This window comes from Notolepis coatsorum (genome assembly GCF_963971535.1).
Source record: "Notolepis coatsorum genome assembly, chromosome: 3".
Classification (NCBI taxonomy): Eukaryota; Metazoa; Chordata; class Actinopteri; order Aulopiformes; family Paralepididae; genus Notolepis; species Notolepis coatsorum.
The window spans coordinates 211,003,605-211,024,609 of NC_140167.1; the positions used below are offsets into that span (position 1 = coordinate 211,003,605).

General features: G+C 43.3%; 1 protein-coding gene across 1 annotated transcript in view; it reads right to left on the reverse strand.

The window, feature by feature from the left end:
* The window catches only part of tab3 (TGF-beta activated kinase 1 (MAP3K7) binding protein 3), a 97,258-nt gene extending 81,079 nt beyond the window's left edge, over positions 1-16,179 (reverse strand). The window contains exons 1-3 of the mRNA XM_084310908.1: positions 16,012-16,179; positions 14,533-14,689; positions 4,028-5,372 (exon numbers count right to left, since the gene is read on the reverse strand). Coding sequence (XP_084167034.1) covers positions 4,028-5,372; positions 14,533-14,634 — 1,447 coding nt within the window. The 5' untranslated portion in view covers positions 14,635-14,689; positions 16,012-16,179. The remainder of the gene's footprint in view (positions 1-4,027; positions 5,373-14,532; positions 14,690-16,011) is intronic.
* Positions 16,180-21,005: the final 4,826 nt, after the last annotated feature.

A 21,005-nucleotide genomic window follows, 5' to 3' on the forward strand; every position in this document is an offset into this window, starting at 1 on the left:
GTTAAAATACGACAGCTGGAGTTGGAAAATGCAAGAGATGGTTTCCAGTCTCCGATGGCACAATCTTCATCTCAATCAATTCTGTCTAGGTCATTTGACATAAGTAAAAATATATCTCTGGTTCCACCTTTTCGGGAGACCGAAGTAGATGCCTACTTCAGTGCATTTGAGCGTATTGCTACATCCCTTCAGTGGCCGAAGGAGGCATGGCCTCTATTGTTACAGTGTAAACTGAGTGGAAAAGCTCAGGAGGTGATTTCTTCTCTGTCCATTGATGATTCATTGCAATATGACATTGTGAAGTCTGTTGTTCTCCGTGCATATGAGTTGGTGCCAGAGGCCTATAGGCAACGATTCAGGAATCACAAGAAGTCCTCAAGTCAGACATTTGTTGAGTTCGGCAGAGAGAAGGGAACTCTATTTGACAAGTGGTGTAGTGCTAACAAGTCTACGGACTACAACTCTCTTAGAGAACTGATGCTGTTGGAGGAATTTAAGAATTGTGTGTCTGAACGCATTGTGGTCTACTTAAATGAGCAGAAGGTAACTTCTTTGTCACAGGCTGCAGTGTTTGCGGATGAGTTCACGCTTATTCACAAAACTGTCTTTACACCATCCCGTAGTGATAGGTTTGCAGGGTCACTTCCTGAAGGCCCTGTGTCGCAATCAATCCACATGACACTGCCACCTGCCCACTCAAAAACCGACCGTGAATGTTATTACTGCCATAAGACTGGGCATCTCATCGCTGACTGCCACATTCTTAAAACGTAAACAACAGCAAGGTCAGAGTTCATGCCAAACAAAAGGGGTAGGCTTTGTTAAGATAATTAGGCCGTCTGCCTCAGGTCAGCCCACCGAACCGGATCCTAGTTTTAAGCCATTCATTTTTGATGGGTTAATTTCGCTCACTGGAAATCCGAGTGATCAGAAGTCTGTTCATATCCTAAGGGATACTGGTGCTAAGCAGTCCTTCCTGCTTGCTAACGTTCTGCCCTTTTCTGACCAAACGTCCTGTGGCTCTAGTGTTATAGTGCAGGGAATTGAAATGGGTTTCATTCCTGTGCCATTGCATAAGGTCCACGTCCAGTCAGCTTTGGCTTCTGGGTTCTTTGATATTGCTGTGCGTCATGCATTGCCAATCGAAGGTGTTGCCTTCATTATGGGTAATGACATAGCTGGAGGAAAAGTGATGCCAGTGCTAGAAGTATTGGATCAGCCAGAACAGTGTCCTGTGTTAGACCTTGGTCAGTTATTCCCTGAGGCCTTCCCTGCCTGCGTGGACATCCACGCTCAGTTACGAAAAGGGGAAGAAATGGGTGATGTGGTTAATCTGGCTGACTCTGTGGTAACATCCTTGTTTGTTAGTGATGATATTCTAACTGTTAGCCCTGATGTCTCCAGGTGCCCACCACTGGAAGAGACCAAAGGTCACCCAAACTCTACAGACCAGACCAAGAGTGGCTGTATTCCTCAGTTACCTGTGACTCGTGAAAAGGTTGTAGGCCTTTTGATAAGTACCCCTGACCGCAAGCGCAAGACTCGTATTTGCCATGTTAACATGTTGAAGTTGTATCACCTTAGCGGGAACCCTCAGCCAGAGGAGGTAGAGGGAAAAAGCAACCACCTCAGTTGCTTCAGTTCAGGTGATTGCTTCTGGTGTTACTGATGATGTTCATGACAAACCACTAAACAATAGTGTGTTTGCTCCAGTGTCTACTGTTTGGGTTACCTTTCTTTTTCTGTTGCTGTCGACTCGTTATCTGTTGCCGCTGACTAGTTTTCTGTTGCCGCTGACTAGTTCTCTGTTGCTGTCGACTCGTTCTCTGTTTCTGTCTACTCGTTTTCTGTTGCCGTCAACTCGTTCTCTGTTGCCGTCAACTCGTTCTCTGTTGCCGTCAACTCGTTCTCTGTTGCTGTCGACTTGTTCCGTTTGCCGTCGACTCGTTCCCTGTTTCTGTCGACTCGTTCTGTCGACTCATTTTTCGTTAGCAGTCGACTGGTTCCCGGTTGCTGTCGAATCGTCATAATCGACCCGAGTGGTTGTTGTACCAACCGCACTCTTTTTATTTTTTGGGTAATGGGTTTGTTTTTGTGTACGGGGGTGTTACGTTCCAGCATGTGGCTGTTTGTACTTTTGTTCTCTCTCTCTCTCTCTCTCTCTCTCTCTCTCTCTCTCTCTCTCTCTCTCTCTCTCTCTCTCTCTCTCTCTCTCTCTACCCTCCACCTGCTATACTCTGATCCAGGTTCCTGTCCTTCATCAGGACACTAATTGGAAACCAGCCAGTCATCCCAGCCATCAAGCAAATCACCAGTTGACCAATCGGAAGCCCTCCTCTTGTTTTAAAACCCATGTGGCACTTCCTGTTTCCCCCCTTCTTTTTGTCTATATGCTGTTGGTCGAATGTTTGATTCTGATATATTTAGCCAACTTGGTACACGTGTATGTGTGTGTGTGGGTTGGGAATTGGAGCAGGTAAGGGGCCCAACACATTTGGTGCTACACGTAGTGGTAATATTGTCTAGACACACTAGGTAAGGAGTGATGCCACTCATTGTAGGTTTTGAACATAACGTTTGGTTAGTCAGTGTAGGTAGTGAGTAGTAGGTTTTATTTGACCTTTGTGTTTGTATATAGGTAGACAAGATATTCCTTACTGAGTTAGTTGTGTTTTGTTTTACTTAGTTTATTCCTTTGGCATCATTCAAGCTCCTTTTCCCTTCTCCCCCCCCCCTTTCCCCTTTGGTTGTGTGTATCAAATCCACCATTGTCATTGTCTATTAGTCTGTTTTGTTTGTATATATAAAAGGCACAATATATTACTTTCTTTAAACTAAACTTGTTGTGGGCATTGAATTATTTATCCTTTGGTTCATTTATCACTAATTACAACACAATCATCTTTTATGTTATTCACCCCTTCCCCTAGACATACTGGGGTTGTAACAGTCCTACTGTAGAGCTCTATGTGAGGGGAAATCTGACTTGGCAAGCTAACGTAACATTTCTGGACTGAGCAGCCACAAGGGGGGGGGGGGGGGGGGGGGGGGGGTACCGCCACAGTAAATCCCAGGAACATTGACCCTTCTTTCTTTCTCTGGGTTTTGTATGATTTACCCGTTTCTCTATGATGCTCCAATGATGGTGACTGTCTAGCTAGTAGCTACCTAGCTTCCCAAGCCCAATAGCTTTAATGTCACACAGAGAGAGAGAGATATTGCACGCACACACACACACACACACACACACACACACACACACACACACACACACACACACACACACACACACACACACACACACACACACACACACACACACACACACACACACACACACACACACACACACACACACACACACACACACACACACACACACACACAGAGCGAGAGAGTCCCTACACACACAGAGAGAGAGAGAGAGAGAGAGAGAGAGAGTCCCTACACACACAGAGAGAGAGACAGAGAGAGACAGAGAGAGAGAGAGAGAGAGAGAGAGAGAGAGAGAGAGAGCGACAGAGAGCGAGACAGAGAGAGAGAGCGAGAGAGAGAGAGTCCCTACACACACACAGAGAGAGAGAGTCCCTACACACACACAGAGAGAGAGAGTCCCTACACACACACAGAGAGAGAGTCCCTACACACAGAGAGAGAGAGAGACAGAGACAGAGCGAGACAGAGAGATAGAGCGAGAGAGAGAGTCCCTACACACACACAGAGAGAGAGAGTCCCTACACACACACAGAGAGAGTCCCTACACACACAGAGAGAGAGAGACAGAGACAGAGAGAGAGAGCGAGAGAGAGAGTCCCTACACACACACAGAGAGAGAGAGTCCCTACACACACACAGAGAGAGTCCCTACACACACAGAGAGAGAGAGACAGAGACAGAGAGAGACAGAGAGAGAGAGAGACAGAGAGAGACAGAGAGAGACAGAGAGAGACAGAGAGAGAGAGAGAGCGAGACAGAGAGAGCGAGACAGAGAGAGAGAGAGAGAGAGAGAGAGAGAGAGAGTCCCTACCCTGGGTGTAGGCGTAGTCGTCGGAGCCTGAGCTGGAGCGGCGGGGCATGCGCTGCAGCTGGCTGGCAACATTCCCCGGCAGGGCGGAGATGGGCAGGATGGGCGGGGGGGCGGCGTCGTGCTCCCCCTGGTCCACGATGTTGAGGAGGGACTCCGCCTCGGCCACGGGGGGCGGCGAGGAGCCCAGGGGCCTCTGGGCCTGGCCCCCCCCCGGGGACACCTTGATCTTGAAGGTGTAGCCCGCCTGCTGGCCCGGCTGCGGGGAGGAGGAGGCGGCCGGGCGGTGGGGGCGCTGGGCGGGGCCCCCCTGCTGCTGGTGCAGGTACATGCCCGGGTGGAAGGCCACGGGGGGGGGCCCCGAGGGCCCGCTCAGACCCACGAGGCCCCTGGAGGGCGAGCCGGGCGACGGACTGGTGGCCATGTAGAGCGCCCCCTGGGGGTGAGGGCCGTGCACGGGGGAGCTGCTGCGTGGCCGCGGGCCCTCCAGCTTGATCTCGATCTGGTTCTTGTTGAGCGCGCTCTTGGAGAGGTAGGGCCGGTAGACGGGCGGCTGCTGCTGCTGCTGCTGGGGGTGGTGCTGGTGGTAGGGCATGCTGGGGAGGGACGGGGGGCTGATGGGCAGGAAGACGTGGGAGGTCTGCGGGTGCTGGTGCTGGGGCTGGTGCTGGGGCTGATGTGGGTGCTGGGCCTGTGGCTGGTGCTGGACCTGATGCTGCGGGGAGCTATAGGGAGAGCCGTAGGTGGGGGTGGCGTAGGGCGACTGCTGATGCTGCTGCTGGTACAGCGGCGTCCCGGACGAGGGCCAGGGGGGGGGCTGCGGACTCTGGGAGGGAGAGGGCCGTATGTAGAGGGTGGCGTTGTTGGCGTTGTTGGCGTAGTGCCCAGGGGGGATCTGCAAGGCCTGCGGGGCGTTGGGCAGGCTCTGGGGCAGGGTGACCGTTAGGGGGTTCATGGTGTAGCGGGGGACGGGGGAGTAGGTGGGGGACATGCCCTGCATGGCGGGCGGAGGGGTGGGCGTGCCGGCCGAGCGGCCCTGGTCGTTCATGAAGAAGGGGTTGTAGCCGGGGGAGGGCGCCATGGTGGCCGGAGCGGAGAGCGTCTCGGGGAAGGTGCCGCCGCCGCGCTGCGGCTCGATGTGACCGTCGCTGGAGCTGTGCACCAGGGGGCGCTCTGCTCCTCCTCCGTTGGCCTTGCCCGTGTCTGCCGGCAGGTAGCCCAGGCTGATGTGCAGCATGTGGTTACGGTTGAGGCGCACCTCCTCCGGACTGTGGTGGAACTCCCCGTAGAGGTAGCGGTTGCTCTCCTGCGTCAGCAGATGGCAGCAGAGATCCAGGTTGTTGTTGTTCTGAGACAGATGGCAGGAGATAAAACAAAGTTTGATTGATTGATTGATTGATTGATTGAAAACTTTATTAACAGATTGCAGAATGGGTACAATACAGTACAGCTCAATACACACAATTGTTAAGGGGATGCAGACCAGAGAAAGACTTTCGTCTTGTTTACATCAGGGTCCCCCATTTTCAATTCATCAGGACATATATGACATACATGACATACTGATAGTCAGTACTGCTACATCTATACATTTATGACATACCAGATTTGCAAATACAGTACTGTTTGTGATACAGAAGGAGTGAAGAAAAGGGAGTATATACATTTGACGTAGAAACTGTACATTGGAAGACACAGTCAGACACAGACAGCCAGCTCAGAGCAGTGGGACTGTTCCAGGGGAGGGGAGTCTGCTTCACACAGAACCTTGGACTGCCCGGTTAAATAAATAGGATTCATACACTTGTTTCCAAATCAAGTTGTGTGACTCTCCATGACTATTCCATGATATATAGTTGGACTATTCCATGACCAAGACGCGTCAGTGCTAAATATACTTCAAATGCTACATTTTGAATGTCAAGCTACTATCATTGTAGAATTATGTGACCAGAAGATTGCAACTAGATACTGTACATCAGCAGTCAGACCTGACATTTATTATCGAACTTTTTGGACGCATCACATCAAAAATGTATAATTTTACTATAATGTATCCAAGCCTGACCTTCGAAGCTTATTTTGGCAATCGAAGCTTCCGGGCCGAGCTTCGATTTTAATTCGAAGCTTCGGAAAAAAATAACGTTTTTTTTTTTTTTTTTATCTTATGTTGTGGGACTTGTACAGCACTTTGGTAAACTTTGTTGTTTTTAAATGTGCTCTATAAATAAAGTGGATTGTATTAATTAATTAAGTAGCCCCTTTCGTGACTGTGACGCAGCCAACTGAGCTTGGAAAATCTGCCTTATGCTACGATGCTCCATACACATGGAATACCCTGCAAAAGACTCTAAAGCTCGGAACATTCCCGTCATTCATGGAGTTTAAAGGCATTGCACTTGACCTATGTACTGAATCATGTAATTGTTTTTAATCCATCATTGTAGTAATTGTAATTCATTGTAATTATTAACTGTTATGATATTTGTGTCCTTTGTTAACTCGTTATCAGTGTAAATGAGGGAAACCTCAGTGCTTTCACGAGTATAAATAAAGGTTTGAAATGAAATGAAATGAAACAAGGTTTCACTCGGCTGCGCTGCCTGGGTGCAGTGTAGTGCACTGCAACCTTGCCCAGGCCCGACGGGGCCCGGCCCGGCCCGGCGGGTTCGGGCTGGGTAGGGCTTTTTTTTTAATAAATAATTCGGGCTCGGCCGGGCCCGGGCGCTTATAGCTTATCCGCAACAGTAAGTTACTTCCGGGGTAGGCCTGATTGGCCCCGACAGGCACGTGACGCGCAACTTTCTCTGCCGCGCGGCACGCTCCGCGGAGCGGAGCGGCAGAGCTTGCGGAATTATGTAATTGCCCAAATCCGCCATGATTTTCATTCGGCGCTTCAGCTCACCTGGCAGAGCAGCGGTCCTGCGGTCCGTTGTTGACGAGTTCGAATCCCATCAAATATTTTTTTTTTAACGTGATTTTTTTTTTAACATGTATTCTTTCGCCGGTTAAGGTTAGGCATGGTTAAGGTTAAGGTTAAGGTTAGGCATTGTTTCGGAGTTGGTTAAGGTTAGAACGGTTAAGTTTAGGCGCTGTTAAGGAGCTGGTTAAGGTTAGAGTTTGTCTTAGAGCAGTGATTCCCAACCTGGGGTCCGCGGACCCCCTGGGGTCCGCCAGGGGGCGCAGGGGGTCCGCCAGACCACAGATGATTTGAGGTCTTTTTAAAAAAAATAATTTTTTTTTTTTTTTTTAATTGGCATATTTTTATCATCAGAAGCATGAATAGTCTCTCCACTACAATAAAAAATAAAGATAAATAAATAAACATCTAGACATGATTTTTGAACGTTAACAGTAGGCTACCGGGTAGCCGCTAAAACGCGAATCAGTTGACTGTATCACTTTCTGTAGCTAGCCTAGCACGCTAGTTAACTTTCTCGGCTCGTCTGCAGTCAGCCGCCAGAGGCGAAAATGTGTGACAAACGAAAAGGAGATGACGGCAGCTCATCTGCAAAAAAAGTTAGGACCTACAGCAATCGCGAAAATTACATCACCATGGGCTTCACTGAGGGACCAGACAAACGACCTGAGTGTGTGATTTGTGGAGAAAAGTTGGCAAACTCGAGCCTGAAGCCCAGCAAGCTGAAGAGACATCAGGCGTCTAAGCACCCAGAAACCGTTGGGAAGGATCCAGACTTTTTTCGGAGGAAAGAACAGTCTCTCAAGGCGAACAAGCCTGTTGATGTTAGAGTAGCGTGGAGCAGGGGTGGCAGTGATTTACAGAAGGCTACCGAAGCCTCCTTTGAGTGTTCGCTTTTAATTGCAAAAGCAAAGAAACCGCACAATATTGGCGAGCAGCTCATCAAACCAGCCTGCATCAAAATGGTTTAGAAACTGTGCGGCCCACAGGTGGCGGATAAACTAAAATCAGTACCACTCTCGAACAATGTAGTGAAAGACCGAATATTGATAAGATGTCAAGTGATTGCGAGCAGCAGCTGTCAGAAAAGCTTAGAAAGGGTCCATTTGCCATACAACTTGATGAAACTACAACTGTCGCAGACGAGGCTATGCTCATCGTTTATGTGCAATATATTGAAAATGAGGATCTGAAGCAGGACATTCTCATGTCAGTCAACCTTACTACCACCACTCGAGGTGAGGATATTTTTACTGCAGTGGATTCTTACTTCATTCAACATAAATGCAAACCGTTCACCATTAGGGCCCGATTTGAGAGGATGAATACAGGATTTGAATATTGGCCAAAATTTTGAAATACATATGGTGCAAGATTAGATTTGTTGATTGAAGGCACAAGTCAAAGAAGCATAGTGGGTCTAATTATGATGCATATGCCTGTGTATAAGCAGTTTGTTATTAAAATGACAAAAAAAAGGTATTAAACCCAGCTAGGACAGATTCTCTCTGCTACTGATTGGAATTTCCTGTCTCATATTTAGTTTAATTTGTTGCATTGATTTGTTCCATAAATGCAAACCGTTCACCATTAGGGACTGATTTGAGAGGATGAATACAGGATTTGAATATTGGCCAAACATTTTGAAATGCATATGGTGCAAGATGAGATTTGTTGATTGAAGGCACAAGTTAAAGAAGCATAGTGGGTCTAATTGTGATGCATATGCCTGTGTATAAGCAGTTTGTTATTAAAATGACAAAAAAAAGGTATTAAACCCAGCTAGGACAGATTCTCTCTGCTACTGATTGGAATTTCCTGTCTCATATTTAGTTTAATTTGTTGCATTGATTTGTTCCATAAATGCAAACCGTTCACCATTAGGGCCTGATTTGAGAGGATGAATACAGCATTTGAATATTGGCCAAACATTTTGAAATGCATATGGTGCAAGATGAGATTTGTTGATTGAAGGCACAAGTCAAAGAAGCATAGTGGGTCTAATTGTGATGCATATGCCTGTGTATAAGCAGTTTGTTATTAAAAAAAAAAAAAAAAAAAGTATTTTATGGTATCTTATTAGGAGGGGGTCCGCGAATTTCATCAGAGATGTTTGGGGGTCCCTGGGGGGAAAAAGGTTGGGAACCACTGTCTTAGAGAATGGCAATATTCTTTCTATGGTTAAGGTTAGGCATGGTTAAGGTTAAGGTTAAGGTTAGGCATTGTTTCGGAGTTGGTTAAGGTTAGAACGGTTAAGTTTAGGCGCTGTTAAGGAGCTGGTTAAGGTTAGAGTTTGTGTTAGAGAATGGCAATAGACAGCCTATTTCCGCGCGACAGCTCTCAGCAGCCTCGTTGCGCGTCCTGAGTTTGCCGCGTCACGTGCCTGTCGGGGCCAATCAGGCCTACCCCGGAAGTAACTTACTGTTGCGGAACGGGTACAGGCGGCCCGGGCACCGCCGTTTTTATTTTTTTCATATAACTAGGGTTATATGATAACCTTCGTTTTAAGATTCGCTTTCTCTTTTGCGCCAGAGAAACATTTGGATGTAATTACTGCAGCGCGCAGAGAGAACTCAGGGGACAAGTTCAACTCGATTGGTTGTGTTGGAATATAGCCAGTTGGCGAACGTTTTAATTTGTTCTTGGGATGTATGTAGCCGGTTTTGTTAACGGTGTTCAACGCGTTGCTGACGTCTGGTGAGTGATGTTTACTATTTGCTGGGTCGCGACTGCTACTTGTTTTGTTGTGATTTTCATTAAGTTGCTCTGCTCGAAATCTGATTTCTGTTTTCTGTTTGTTTGTTTGACTGAGTAGGCTATTGTGTGTCGTGTGTGTGTGTGTGTGCGTGTGTCAAAGAAGATTCTATAGCAATACGTTTTACGAGGCTGATGTGTGACAGTGTGAGTCAGTCTATATAAGCGAGCCTGGGAGAGACGGCATTGCGAAACAGGCTATGTAAATGCTTCTTAGTTTTGTTTATTTATTACGTTCATATAAAACCGTGTTTCGAATATTTAAAACAAATACAAAAAAAAGTATATTTTAATAATAATAATAATAATAATAATAATAATAATAATAATAATAATAATAATAATAATAATAATTTTTTTCTGGTTTTCACGCGGGCTAGGGCTTAAAATATTATTTACAGTCGGGCTTATTTTCGGGCAGGGCCTGAAGTTCAAGGGCTCGGGCAGGGCTCGGGCTTTATTTCAAGGCCCTTGCAGACCACTAGTGCAGTGGGGCTGTTCTCACAGCCAACGACATGACATTACATAATTATGTTGCAACCTTCGTCTATCAAGCAAACAATTATATAAATATTTATATGTAGTTGATAGAGACAAAGGCAGAATTTGACTTAATTAAGCACGTTTTATTAAGACATATTTTTATATGGGTCGGGACACTTTAAAAAAGAAGCACAATGAACACAAATCTGTCCGACATAGTCTTAAATAACAAACGGCATTGCTTCGCTTCTTCGTCGACATGTTAACAAAAAATTAAGAATTATTAAAAAGAATTAATATATATATATATTAGAGGTGGGCATAGATTAATCTTTTTAATCTAGATTAATCTAGATTAACACTTTGGGTGCCGGGAGCCGTCTTTAGACGTCTTTGCTGGCCATGCTAAAGTTGCCGGGGGACGCTGTACGTCGTCTTTATATCAATATTTCAAAAATCTGCGATCGGATTCATAATGTCCCTCCGCTGGCCTGAGATCCACCAGCAGGACCCACTGAGCTCTCTGGCGGTTCAGGAGCGCCATCTGGTGGCCGATCGGCGCAAGCGCTTAACAGGAAGCGCACTAGAGGTTTTGCTAGACGTCCGTATTGCTTCCGGCCACTCGGTACATGTCCCGTGACTCTAGCTCGTCACTCTACATAGCGATCGATTGCCAATAACTCGATAAACAACATGATTTGGACGTATATACCATTATACAAGCTGGAGATGGACCGGGTAATAATATATCCCATAATGATAAAATGTCTACTCGACGATGATCGCCCAACGGCGCGCGGAGACTGGGGTGAGTTTCAGCGTGTAACGTTACCGTCTTCGATAATAACTGATATTATCAACATTTGACCCACATTAGATGATTGGTATAACGCTGCCCACGGAATTATAAACGCCCCCTCGCCCATCCGGTCAACATCAGATGACGTGTAGTAACTTCTAGAAGTACGTCTAGTTGGAATTTTTTATATCGCGCTGATTGCCATCAAACTGTATTTCATCATCAATATAATGCATTTGGGGCTATATATCACGTTCTGGAGAAAGCTGCAGAAAGAGATGAAAACATACTTATACATTAGACCATACTTTACTATGAATATGTGAATGAAAAAGTTTAACGTTGCTACACAATGAACAATACATATAGGACTTTGAATGGGCCCTAATAATGGCAATGTAGCAATAGAATTTAAAAAGTTATAGCCCTGCAAAGAAGGGGACTTTCTCCATAGACAAATAGCGCTGGCAATCTATGGTATATCATTAATTTAACCTTAGGCAACCAAAGTGTTAAAATGGCTCAAAAAAAAAGAAAAAAACCTGCCGAAGGCATTCAAAATATGTGTGTTCTACCCAAATAATGACCAGAAGTAAGTCCTTACTTTTTCTTTCCTCCTTATGTTTCTCAGGCCAGGTGGCCCATTACACCATGAGCCCATCTCCCGTTTCCAAAATGCATTACAGACTGTTTGAAAAAGCTGTTTTGCTATGATAATTGGTAATGAAATATCAAAATAATGTTCAATAAGATGTACTTGTGTTTAATAAGTTGTTTTATTCAGAAGTTAACACAAATAAATAATATTACCAGTACAGTACAGTATCTAGCACACTCTCAGGAGCAAAACAGAAAGAATCATTTCAAACTTGAACTATGTGACATGGCTTGAATCAACTGCTCCAGTGGAGTTGCTCAGTGGCCAATGGTGTCAACTGTGGTTGTACTGGGCAGCTCCCAGGTGTGAATGGAACTGTGTGAATGTGAAGCAGGGCGTTCCTGAAAAAGAGCATCTGTGCTCAGCGAACCTACCCTGGGTAAATAAAGGTAAAAAAATATATATATATATATATATATATATATTAATACGTTAATTATATTATCGCGCGATACCGTTAACGGCCCAGCTCTAATATATATATAATATATATATATATATATATATATATATATATATATTTTTTTTTTTTTTTTATGTTCAAAGCTTGTGCCATCGAACGAAGCTTCGAAGCTTCAAAGTATTTAAGACAGCCTACTGGAAAAACACAATTATTTTTTGAATTACATGATAATACCAGGTTTTCCAAATCGGTATGATCCCTGAATATTGAACTTTAGTAGAATGTTTGATTGTATAGGTTCCTGGCCAGTGGCCACAATATAAGTCCAACCAAGTCTCAACATGATAACTCCAAAATACGAACGAACGTGGACAAAGTAGACCCTTCTAATGTATGAAACAACAAGAACAAGGCCTCTTGCAAGAGGAAAAAGCTATAAAGTAGACACTCCAGGATTTTGCGATCGCTAGAATTAACGCATTTTCAACCAAACAGGCTATTTGCGACAGCTTGACCAATTCGTGCAATATTGCATAAAATGGTGAAGCTCTGTTAGGAATTGTCTGGTTCTCACGGCCAGTTGAGTTTACCTCACAAGACAGACACTATATTAATTTTGACAGTCACTCTTCAAGGAGATAAGCAGAGAGTAGAACTGAAATCATTCAACTACAACAGAATGAATCACAGCGAAGAGGGAACTGCTTGGAAGTTGGTGGTGGCAGGAACCAAGGTGAGCATTTGATGGAAAAGAGTTAGTGAAATCGAGAGAGAGAGAGAGAGAGAGAGAGAGAGAGAGAGAGAGAGAGAGAGAGATAGAGAGAGACAGACAGACAGGAATGCAGGCCCATGTGTGTGTGTGAGGTAGGAAGGGAGAGAGAGGGGGGGTGGGCGTGTCTGTGTTGGTGAATGGAAGAGGTACTGTAGGAGTATAGAGGGGGTTACAGGCAGAGCAGCTTGTGTGTGTGTGTGTGTGTGTGTGTGTGTGTGTGTGTGTGTGTGTGTGTGTGTGTGTGTGTGTGTGTGTGTGTGTGTGTGTGTGTGTGTGTGTGTGTGTGTGTGTGTGTGTGTGTGTGTGTGTGTGTGTGTGTGTGTGTGTGTGTGTGTGTGTGTGTGTGTGTGTGTGTGTGTGTGTGTGTGTGTGTAACCTACATAGAATTCTTGATGTGAGGCAATTCTAAAGAATATAGCAACATTAGCATTTTTTTCATGGACTCACAATTAATTTTCCCTGCCATAAAACCCAGAAAACTTAGCAAATTGTATTGCAATTTTGTTGAAAAAGACACTGCAAAAATCAAGCATTTAGCATAATATGCATGAGGACTTGCTTCATAAGCAGCATCCACTTTGTCTGTGTTTGTTTATGTGTTATGTGTTTCCCACAGGTCAGGTCATGGCAGGCGCGGCGGCGTGTGATGACACTAGGGATGTCATGTCACGACGCTCGTGATGTCACAGCGCTAGGGATGTCACAAATATGAGATTTTAATGGTACAATTATTGTGCCCTCGCAAATATCACGGTTTCCAGGATTATTATACTTTTCTTTTTAAGATATATATATATAAATAAATACAAATCAGTACTGTATGTTCCTTTTGAATAAAATAGGCTTTTTCTACATCAGGATTGTTAAATATAATTAGCCTAATCCATGTAAAAAAAAAAAAGAGTAGCCTATAAGAAACTTATAAGAGAGAGTTTATCATCATCAACTATCAGTTTGTTTTTATAGTGTAAGATTTGGCTACTTAAAATCATTGAACGTACAGAGAGAGAGCGAGAGCGAGAGAGAGACACTGGGAGACAGAGGGAGAAAGAGCTCCATTCCTCCCTTGGAGCCGCTGGTGCTTCTGCAAGCAAAAATCCCTCCACAGCACGTCTCCTCTGTAAACTAACGCACGTAAGACTGTTGGTGGAAGTGGCACTGACTCACACATAAACAACAGCGTTTTCACTGCAAACAGAAACAGCGTAACTCGCGAGTGGTCCCAGGCCAGGCGGTGTGATGTCGAAAGCAGGGCTGAATAGCTATTGCTATCATAGATATCTTAATCTATCTGGGCGGGGCGCCCAAGTTAGAGCCCATGTATGGGAAACGCTTGAGACACGGTTTTCGCAAGACCACATCAATGCATGTGAATGAAAAGAGAAAAGAAAAGCTGCGTTCCTCCCAGTGGTACACAGACAGACCACAGGAGATGAACATGAGTAGTACCAACTAGCAGCACATGGACTTACATCATGGCCTCGTAGCTAAACAATCAAAAGGTTCTACCAAAGATCAATAACACTGTAAAAGCTAAGGTAAAACAGCTTTCTGTTTCAAGTGATGGCTCCAATAAGTCTGATGACCCCCCTTTATGTATGCAGAATCATATGCGCGTGTGTGTGAGAATCATGTGTGTGTGTGTGTGTGTGTGTGTGAGTGAGAGAGATAAAGAGAGGGGGAAGGAAGACAGAGAGAGAGAAAGAAAGAGAGGCTCACCTGCAGAAGACATTGGGACACTACTCCCTCTGGGATCTCGGGGAAGCGCTGCTTCAGGTCCTGCAGGATGTGATAGTCAAGCTGGGGGCCTGCCTGCGCCATCCTCCTCCTAAGCCCTGTACTGCTGCAAACGCTGCACCGACCGACCTCTCATCCCCTAACGTTAGACACAAAACAGATCCAATTGAACCCCCCTGTGTGTTAGTTAGTTGCCTTCCTCTCGGTGTCGTTTACCCGCCCAGACCAATCAAATAAATCAAATATCTGTCAAAAGGCTGTTTGTGAGACAAACAAGACAGACAATGTGAAACGACAACAATACAGCACACATAACGTCACACGATTAACGTTCAACACGACACGTTATACTCACTTCGATTCACACACTAGGAGACGCCAGTGTCTGTCTGTCACTGTTGTTGTTTGTTTAGTGTTTAATGTGGAACGCCCTGCCTAAAGCTGTAAAGGAATGTGAATCACTACCCACCTTCAAAAACACTCTCAAAAAACACCTACGTGAGACTGCAATTCGAAACTGGCCCCTACAAATGTCCTAACCTAGTTGTACAGTAAATGAACAAGTAAGGCTTTGTCAATATTCCAATGTACAGTGTAAAATGTGTGTGTGTCCCCTACCCAACCCCCCCCCCCCCCCCCACCTCCAATGTACAGCCCTCACCCAACCCCACCAACCTCCTCCAATGTACAGTTTCTACGCCAAATGTATATACACTCCTTTTCTGGACACTTTTGTATCACAAACAGTACTGTATTTGCAAATCTGATATGTCATAAATGTATAGATGTAGCAGTACTGTCTATCTGTATGTCATGTATGTCATATATGTCCTGATGAATTGAAAATGGGGGACCCTGATGTAAACAAGACGAACGTCTTTCTCTGGTCTGCATCCCCTTAACAATTGTATGTATTGAGATGTACTGTACTGTACCCATTCTGCAATCTGTTAATAAACTTTTCAATCAATCAATCAATCAGCCATGTTGCACCAAGCAACGACTAGCTGACAGCAGCAGCACCATAGCCTGTACTAGCCTTACTGGAAACACCACCACATCATTGATTGATTGATTGAAAACTTTATTATCAGATTGCAGAATGGGTACAGTACAGTACAGCTCAATATACACACAATTGTTAAGGGGATGCAGACCAGAGAAAGACTTTCGTCTTGTTTACATCAGGGTCCCCCATTTTCAATTCATCATGAACCACCAGACTGCTGCTGTGCTGGGTTGACGACGAGAGGCAAAACGTTATGAATATGAACGCATGGCCAGATAAGATAGTTTAGAGACGATATATAAGTCAACTAGTTACGCATGTTTAGTTGTAGTTAACTTAACGCTACCAGCTCCCACTGGCTGGTCAGCTGTCAGACCTGTTAGGAGTTGGACGGATTAGCTAAGCTAAGCTAAAGTTAGCTAACGACACAACGTTATGCTGCTTCAACTCACCATAGGTTTAGCTTTTCTCTCCTTGGACCATAATAATAACAATAAAGTTCGGAGGAGGACGCCTCTCTGGTTATTATTATTTCTACAGCGACACACCGGTGTTTGCTAAGACAGTGTTGGAGTAATATCGGTTATTGTTTCCCATTCCAAAAGGCTTGGGCCCCTGGCTGTCGCCGAACTGCATAAGAAAAGGTAATATCGCGATAATAATCAGGTCTCTCAGAGCCAGGAAGTTGTTGTCGACGCTGCTGTCATCAATACTGCGCACGTCTGCACTGCGCAGCCGACAGAGCCTCCAGGTAAATAGTATGGAAGGCCCAAAGAATCCTTAATTAATACACCAATAATAATACCTGTATGGTAAACAGCCCCGTGTGTTACCAGAGAGGAGGGTAGTCATTGTTTGATTGATTGATTGATTGATTGATTGATTGATTGATTGATTGATTGATTGATTGATTGAACATTTTGTTTTGCAGAATGGGTACAATACAGATACAGTACAGCTATACACACAATTGTTAAGGGCATGCAGACCAGAGAAAGACTTTCGTCTTGTTTACATCAGGGTCCCCCATTTTCAATTCATCATAACATAATATGACACACACGACATACAGATAGACAGTACTGCTACATCTATACATTTATGATGACCAGTGGTGCGTTATTGAAATCATCTGGGGTGACACGCACCACGTGCACGCGCGCTCCCGGCGCGTGCGCGCGCTCCCGCGAATGCGCATTTAATGTCCCCTCGCTTGGGCACAGACTAAAGACAGTGCCTAATTGCCTCTACAAATGGAATGTAACACGTCTTCACAACAAGGTTAGGTGTGAATGTGTCTGAGAACGTATTTAACACACCTGACGACCGGAGCTATTGATATGCAAATAGCGAGTGAGGTTGCACACCGTGCTACCCCGTCCCATGAACAACGCATGCCTGATGATGACATACCAGATTTACAAATACAGTATACTGTTTGTGATACAAGAAGAGTCTAAGAGAGTATATACATTTGACAAAGAAACTGTACATTGGAGGAGGTTGGGTGGGGGGGGGGTAGTCATTGTCATTGTCATTGGTCTAAAGTTAAAAGTTCTCGAAGTGAAAGACAATGGTCACAAACAATAATGTTTAAAGGGGCAATTCACCCCCCCCAAAAAAAAACATTTGTTCCTATTACCCGCAATGCTGTCTATCCATCCAGATAGTTTTGGTGTGATTTTGCAGAGTTTCGAAGATATCGAAGGTTATCCTATAACCCTATAGTTATATGATACTGGCAGGGGTGCGTTGCTCATGGGACGGGGTTGCACGCCGTGCAACCGGCTCTGTGAGCAGAAGCATGCGAACACAGGAATGCGCTGCACTCGACTGATGCGCCAACTCACTAAGTACCCACCTGGCTACTTTGCATAACAATAGCGCAGGTCGTCAGGTGTGTTCAAATACGTTCTCAGATACATTCACATAAAACTTGTGAATGAAATGTGTTCCTCTACATTCCATTCGTAGAGGCGATTAGGCATTGGGTCTCATTCTCCAAAATGTTTCAAAGAGTTCTCTTGGAAGACTTATCTTGGAACCGACTGAGACAGAATCAATGACAAGTTCACTCTGAGTCCCGAACGTGCTGGTAATATGTCTTAAGTGGCTGAAACGGTCGCACCTGTGATATGATCTGATATCTGCTTGGAGAATGGCATTATGTCTTAAACTCGAAAGCGCATTCCCGTTCAGGTCATTTGCATACAAAACAACGCCTCCAGAGTTCCTTATAAGGCAAAGTAATGACGCAGCTGTGTGGAAATGGATGCGGAAGTGCCTTTGCGAGTCTTGCGCGAACCATCGAAATGAGATTAGATTAATGTATTGTCATCATATATAGTACAGCTCGTGGTACACCTGCCGCAGCGCGCGCGCACACACACACGCGTGCAGTATACTGTAGCCTACGGCGTAATGAATGAACGCAGTATAGGCTTATTATTCCATTACTTTGTTTTTAAGTGCTTTAGAGGAAATGTCAAAATATCGCGATGGCGATATATATAGTGCATTAGGATTTAGTAGATACTATATGCTCTGCCCTACGTACAGTATAGGTACAGTCTGTACTTATACTGTACGTAGGGCAGAGGCAGAGCATATATATAGTATCTACTAAATCCTAATGAAACAAGTAACTAGAATATATTAAGCCTATACTGTTCATTAGACACGTAGGCCATACTGGCGCACACAAGACTTGTTATGGAATATTAATGCAGTCTATTTCCATGCTATTAGCTTTAGTTCTTATTTATTTATTTATTTATCCACTGTCATTTCAGTGTTGGTGTATAGGCTATATAGTGTATTTCAATATAAGTTTAATTGATTAATTATATATTCAAAGGAATGCAGGTTTATAGCTATATCAACCCCCTCCAATGTACAGTAAATGACCAAGTATGGTTTTGTCAATATTCCAATGTACAGTTTTGCTTGTACAGTGTCCCACACCCACCCCTCCTACCCAACCCCCCCCCCCACCTCCAATGTACAGTCCCTGTCCCCCCGACCCACCCAACCCCATCCCACCTACCCAACCTCCTCCAACAGTTTCTACGTCAAGTGTATATACTCTCTTTTCTGGACTCTTTTTGTATCACAAACAGTACTGTATTTGCAAATCTGGTATGTCATAAATGTATAGATGTAGCAGTACTGTCTATCTGTATGTCGTGTGTGTCATATATGTTATGATGAATTGAAAATGGGGGACCCTGATGTAAACAAGATGGAAGTCTTTCTCTGGTCTGCATCCCCTTAACAATTGTATGTAATTGAGCTGTACTGTACTGTACTCATTCTGCAATCTGTTAATAACGTTTTCAATAAATAAATCAATCAATCAAAGGTATGTCCCATTGTATACCAATCAATGGGATATATTGCATGTTGACCTGCATTCTTTCAAATGTATATAATTAATCATTAAAACAGATGTGTAACAAATAAGAAATACAAATTCCACAGAAAGCATTAAATAATTATTATTTTCAATCATTTCACAATAATTGCATAATTGTGTTTGAATCAGGGGCGAATTTAGGATTGTAGGAGATCCGGGGCTTAGCCCAGATAGGTGCCCGCGTCGACACCACAACCTTTAACTTATACCACCACCTTAAAGCGGACAAAAGGCACTAGAGAACACGTAAATTCACACCCTTTAATTAATGAAGCAAACTATAATAATTTATAATAATAATAATAATAATAATAATAATAATAATAATAATAATAATAATAATAATAATAATAATAATAATAATAATAATAATAACTAGACAATTCCGCGCGGGGGAAATTGTGAAAGTGTGGGTGACGCCTGTGCACCGCCGGCCAACGGGGGAGAGGGTCTCTCGCGAGTCTCTATGACAAACGGTTCAAAGGATACAAAAAGGGGGCGCGGCCTAAGGATCGGGGGAGTGGTCAACATAGACCAATCAAAGAGGATATCCCTACTGAGTGCAATGACACAACCCGCAACACTATTACACTATTACACTATTACACAATATTACACTATTACACACTATTACACACTATTACACTATTACACACTATTACACTATTACACACTATTACACTATTACACACTATTACACACTATTACACTATTACACACTATTACACACTATTACACACTATTACACACTATTACACACTATTACACACTATTACACTATTACACACTATTACACTATTACACACTATTACACTATTACACACTATTACACACTATTACACTATTACACTATTACACACTATTACACTATTACACACTATTACACTATTACACACTATTACACACTATTACACTATTACACACTATTACACTATTACACACTATTACACTATTACACACTATTACACACTATTACACTATTACACACTATTACACTATTACACACTATTACACTATTACACTATTACACACTATTACACACTATTACACTATTACACACTATTACACTATTACACTATTACACTATTACACACTATTACACTATTACACTATTACACACTATTACACTATTACACTATTACACACTATTACACTATTACACACTATTACACTATTACACACCATTACACTATTACACACTATTACACTATTACACACTATTACACTATTACACACTATTACACTATTACACACTATTACACTATTACACTATTACACACTATTACACTATTACACTATTACACACTATTACACTATTACACACTATTGCACTATTACACTATTACACTATTACACACTATTACACTATTACACACTATTACACTATTACACACTATTACACTATTACACTATTACACACTATTACACTATTACACTATTGCACACTATTACACTATTACACTATTGCACACTATTACACTATTACACTATTACACACTATTACACACTATTACACTATTACACACTATTACACTATTACACACTATTACACTATTACACTATTACACACTATTACACTATTACACTATTACACACTATTACACTATTACACTATTACACACTATTACACTATTACACTATTACACACTATTACACTATTACACACTATTACACTATTACACTATTACACACTATTACACACTATTACACTATTACACTATTACACTATTACACACTATTACACTATTACACTATTACACACTATTACACTATTACACTATTACACTATTACACACTATTACACTATTACACTATTACACACTATTACACTATTACACACTATTACACTATTACACTATTACACACTATTACACTATTACACACTATTACACTATTACACTATTACACACTATTACACTATTACACTATTACACACTATTACACTATTACACTATTACACACTATTACACTATTACACACTATTACACTATTACACACTATTACACTATTACACTATTACACACTATTACA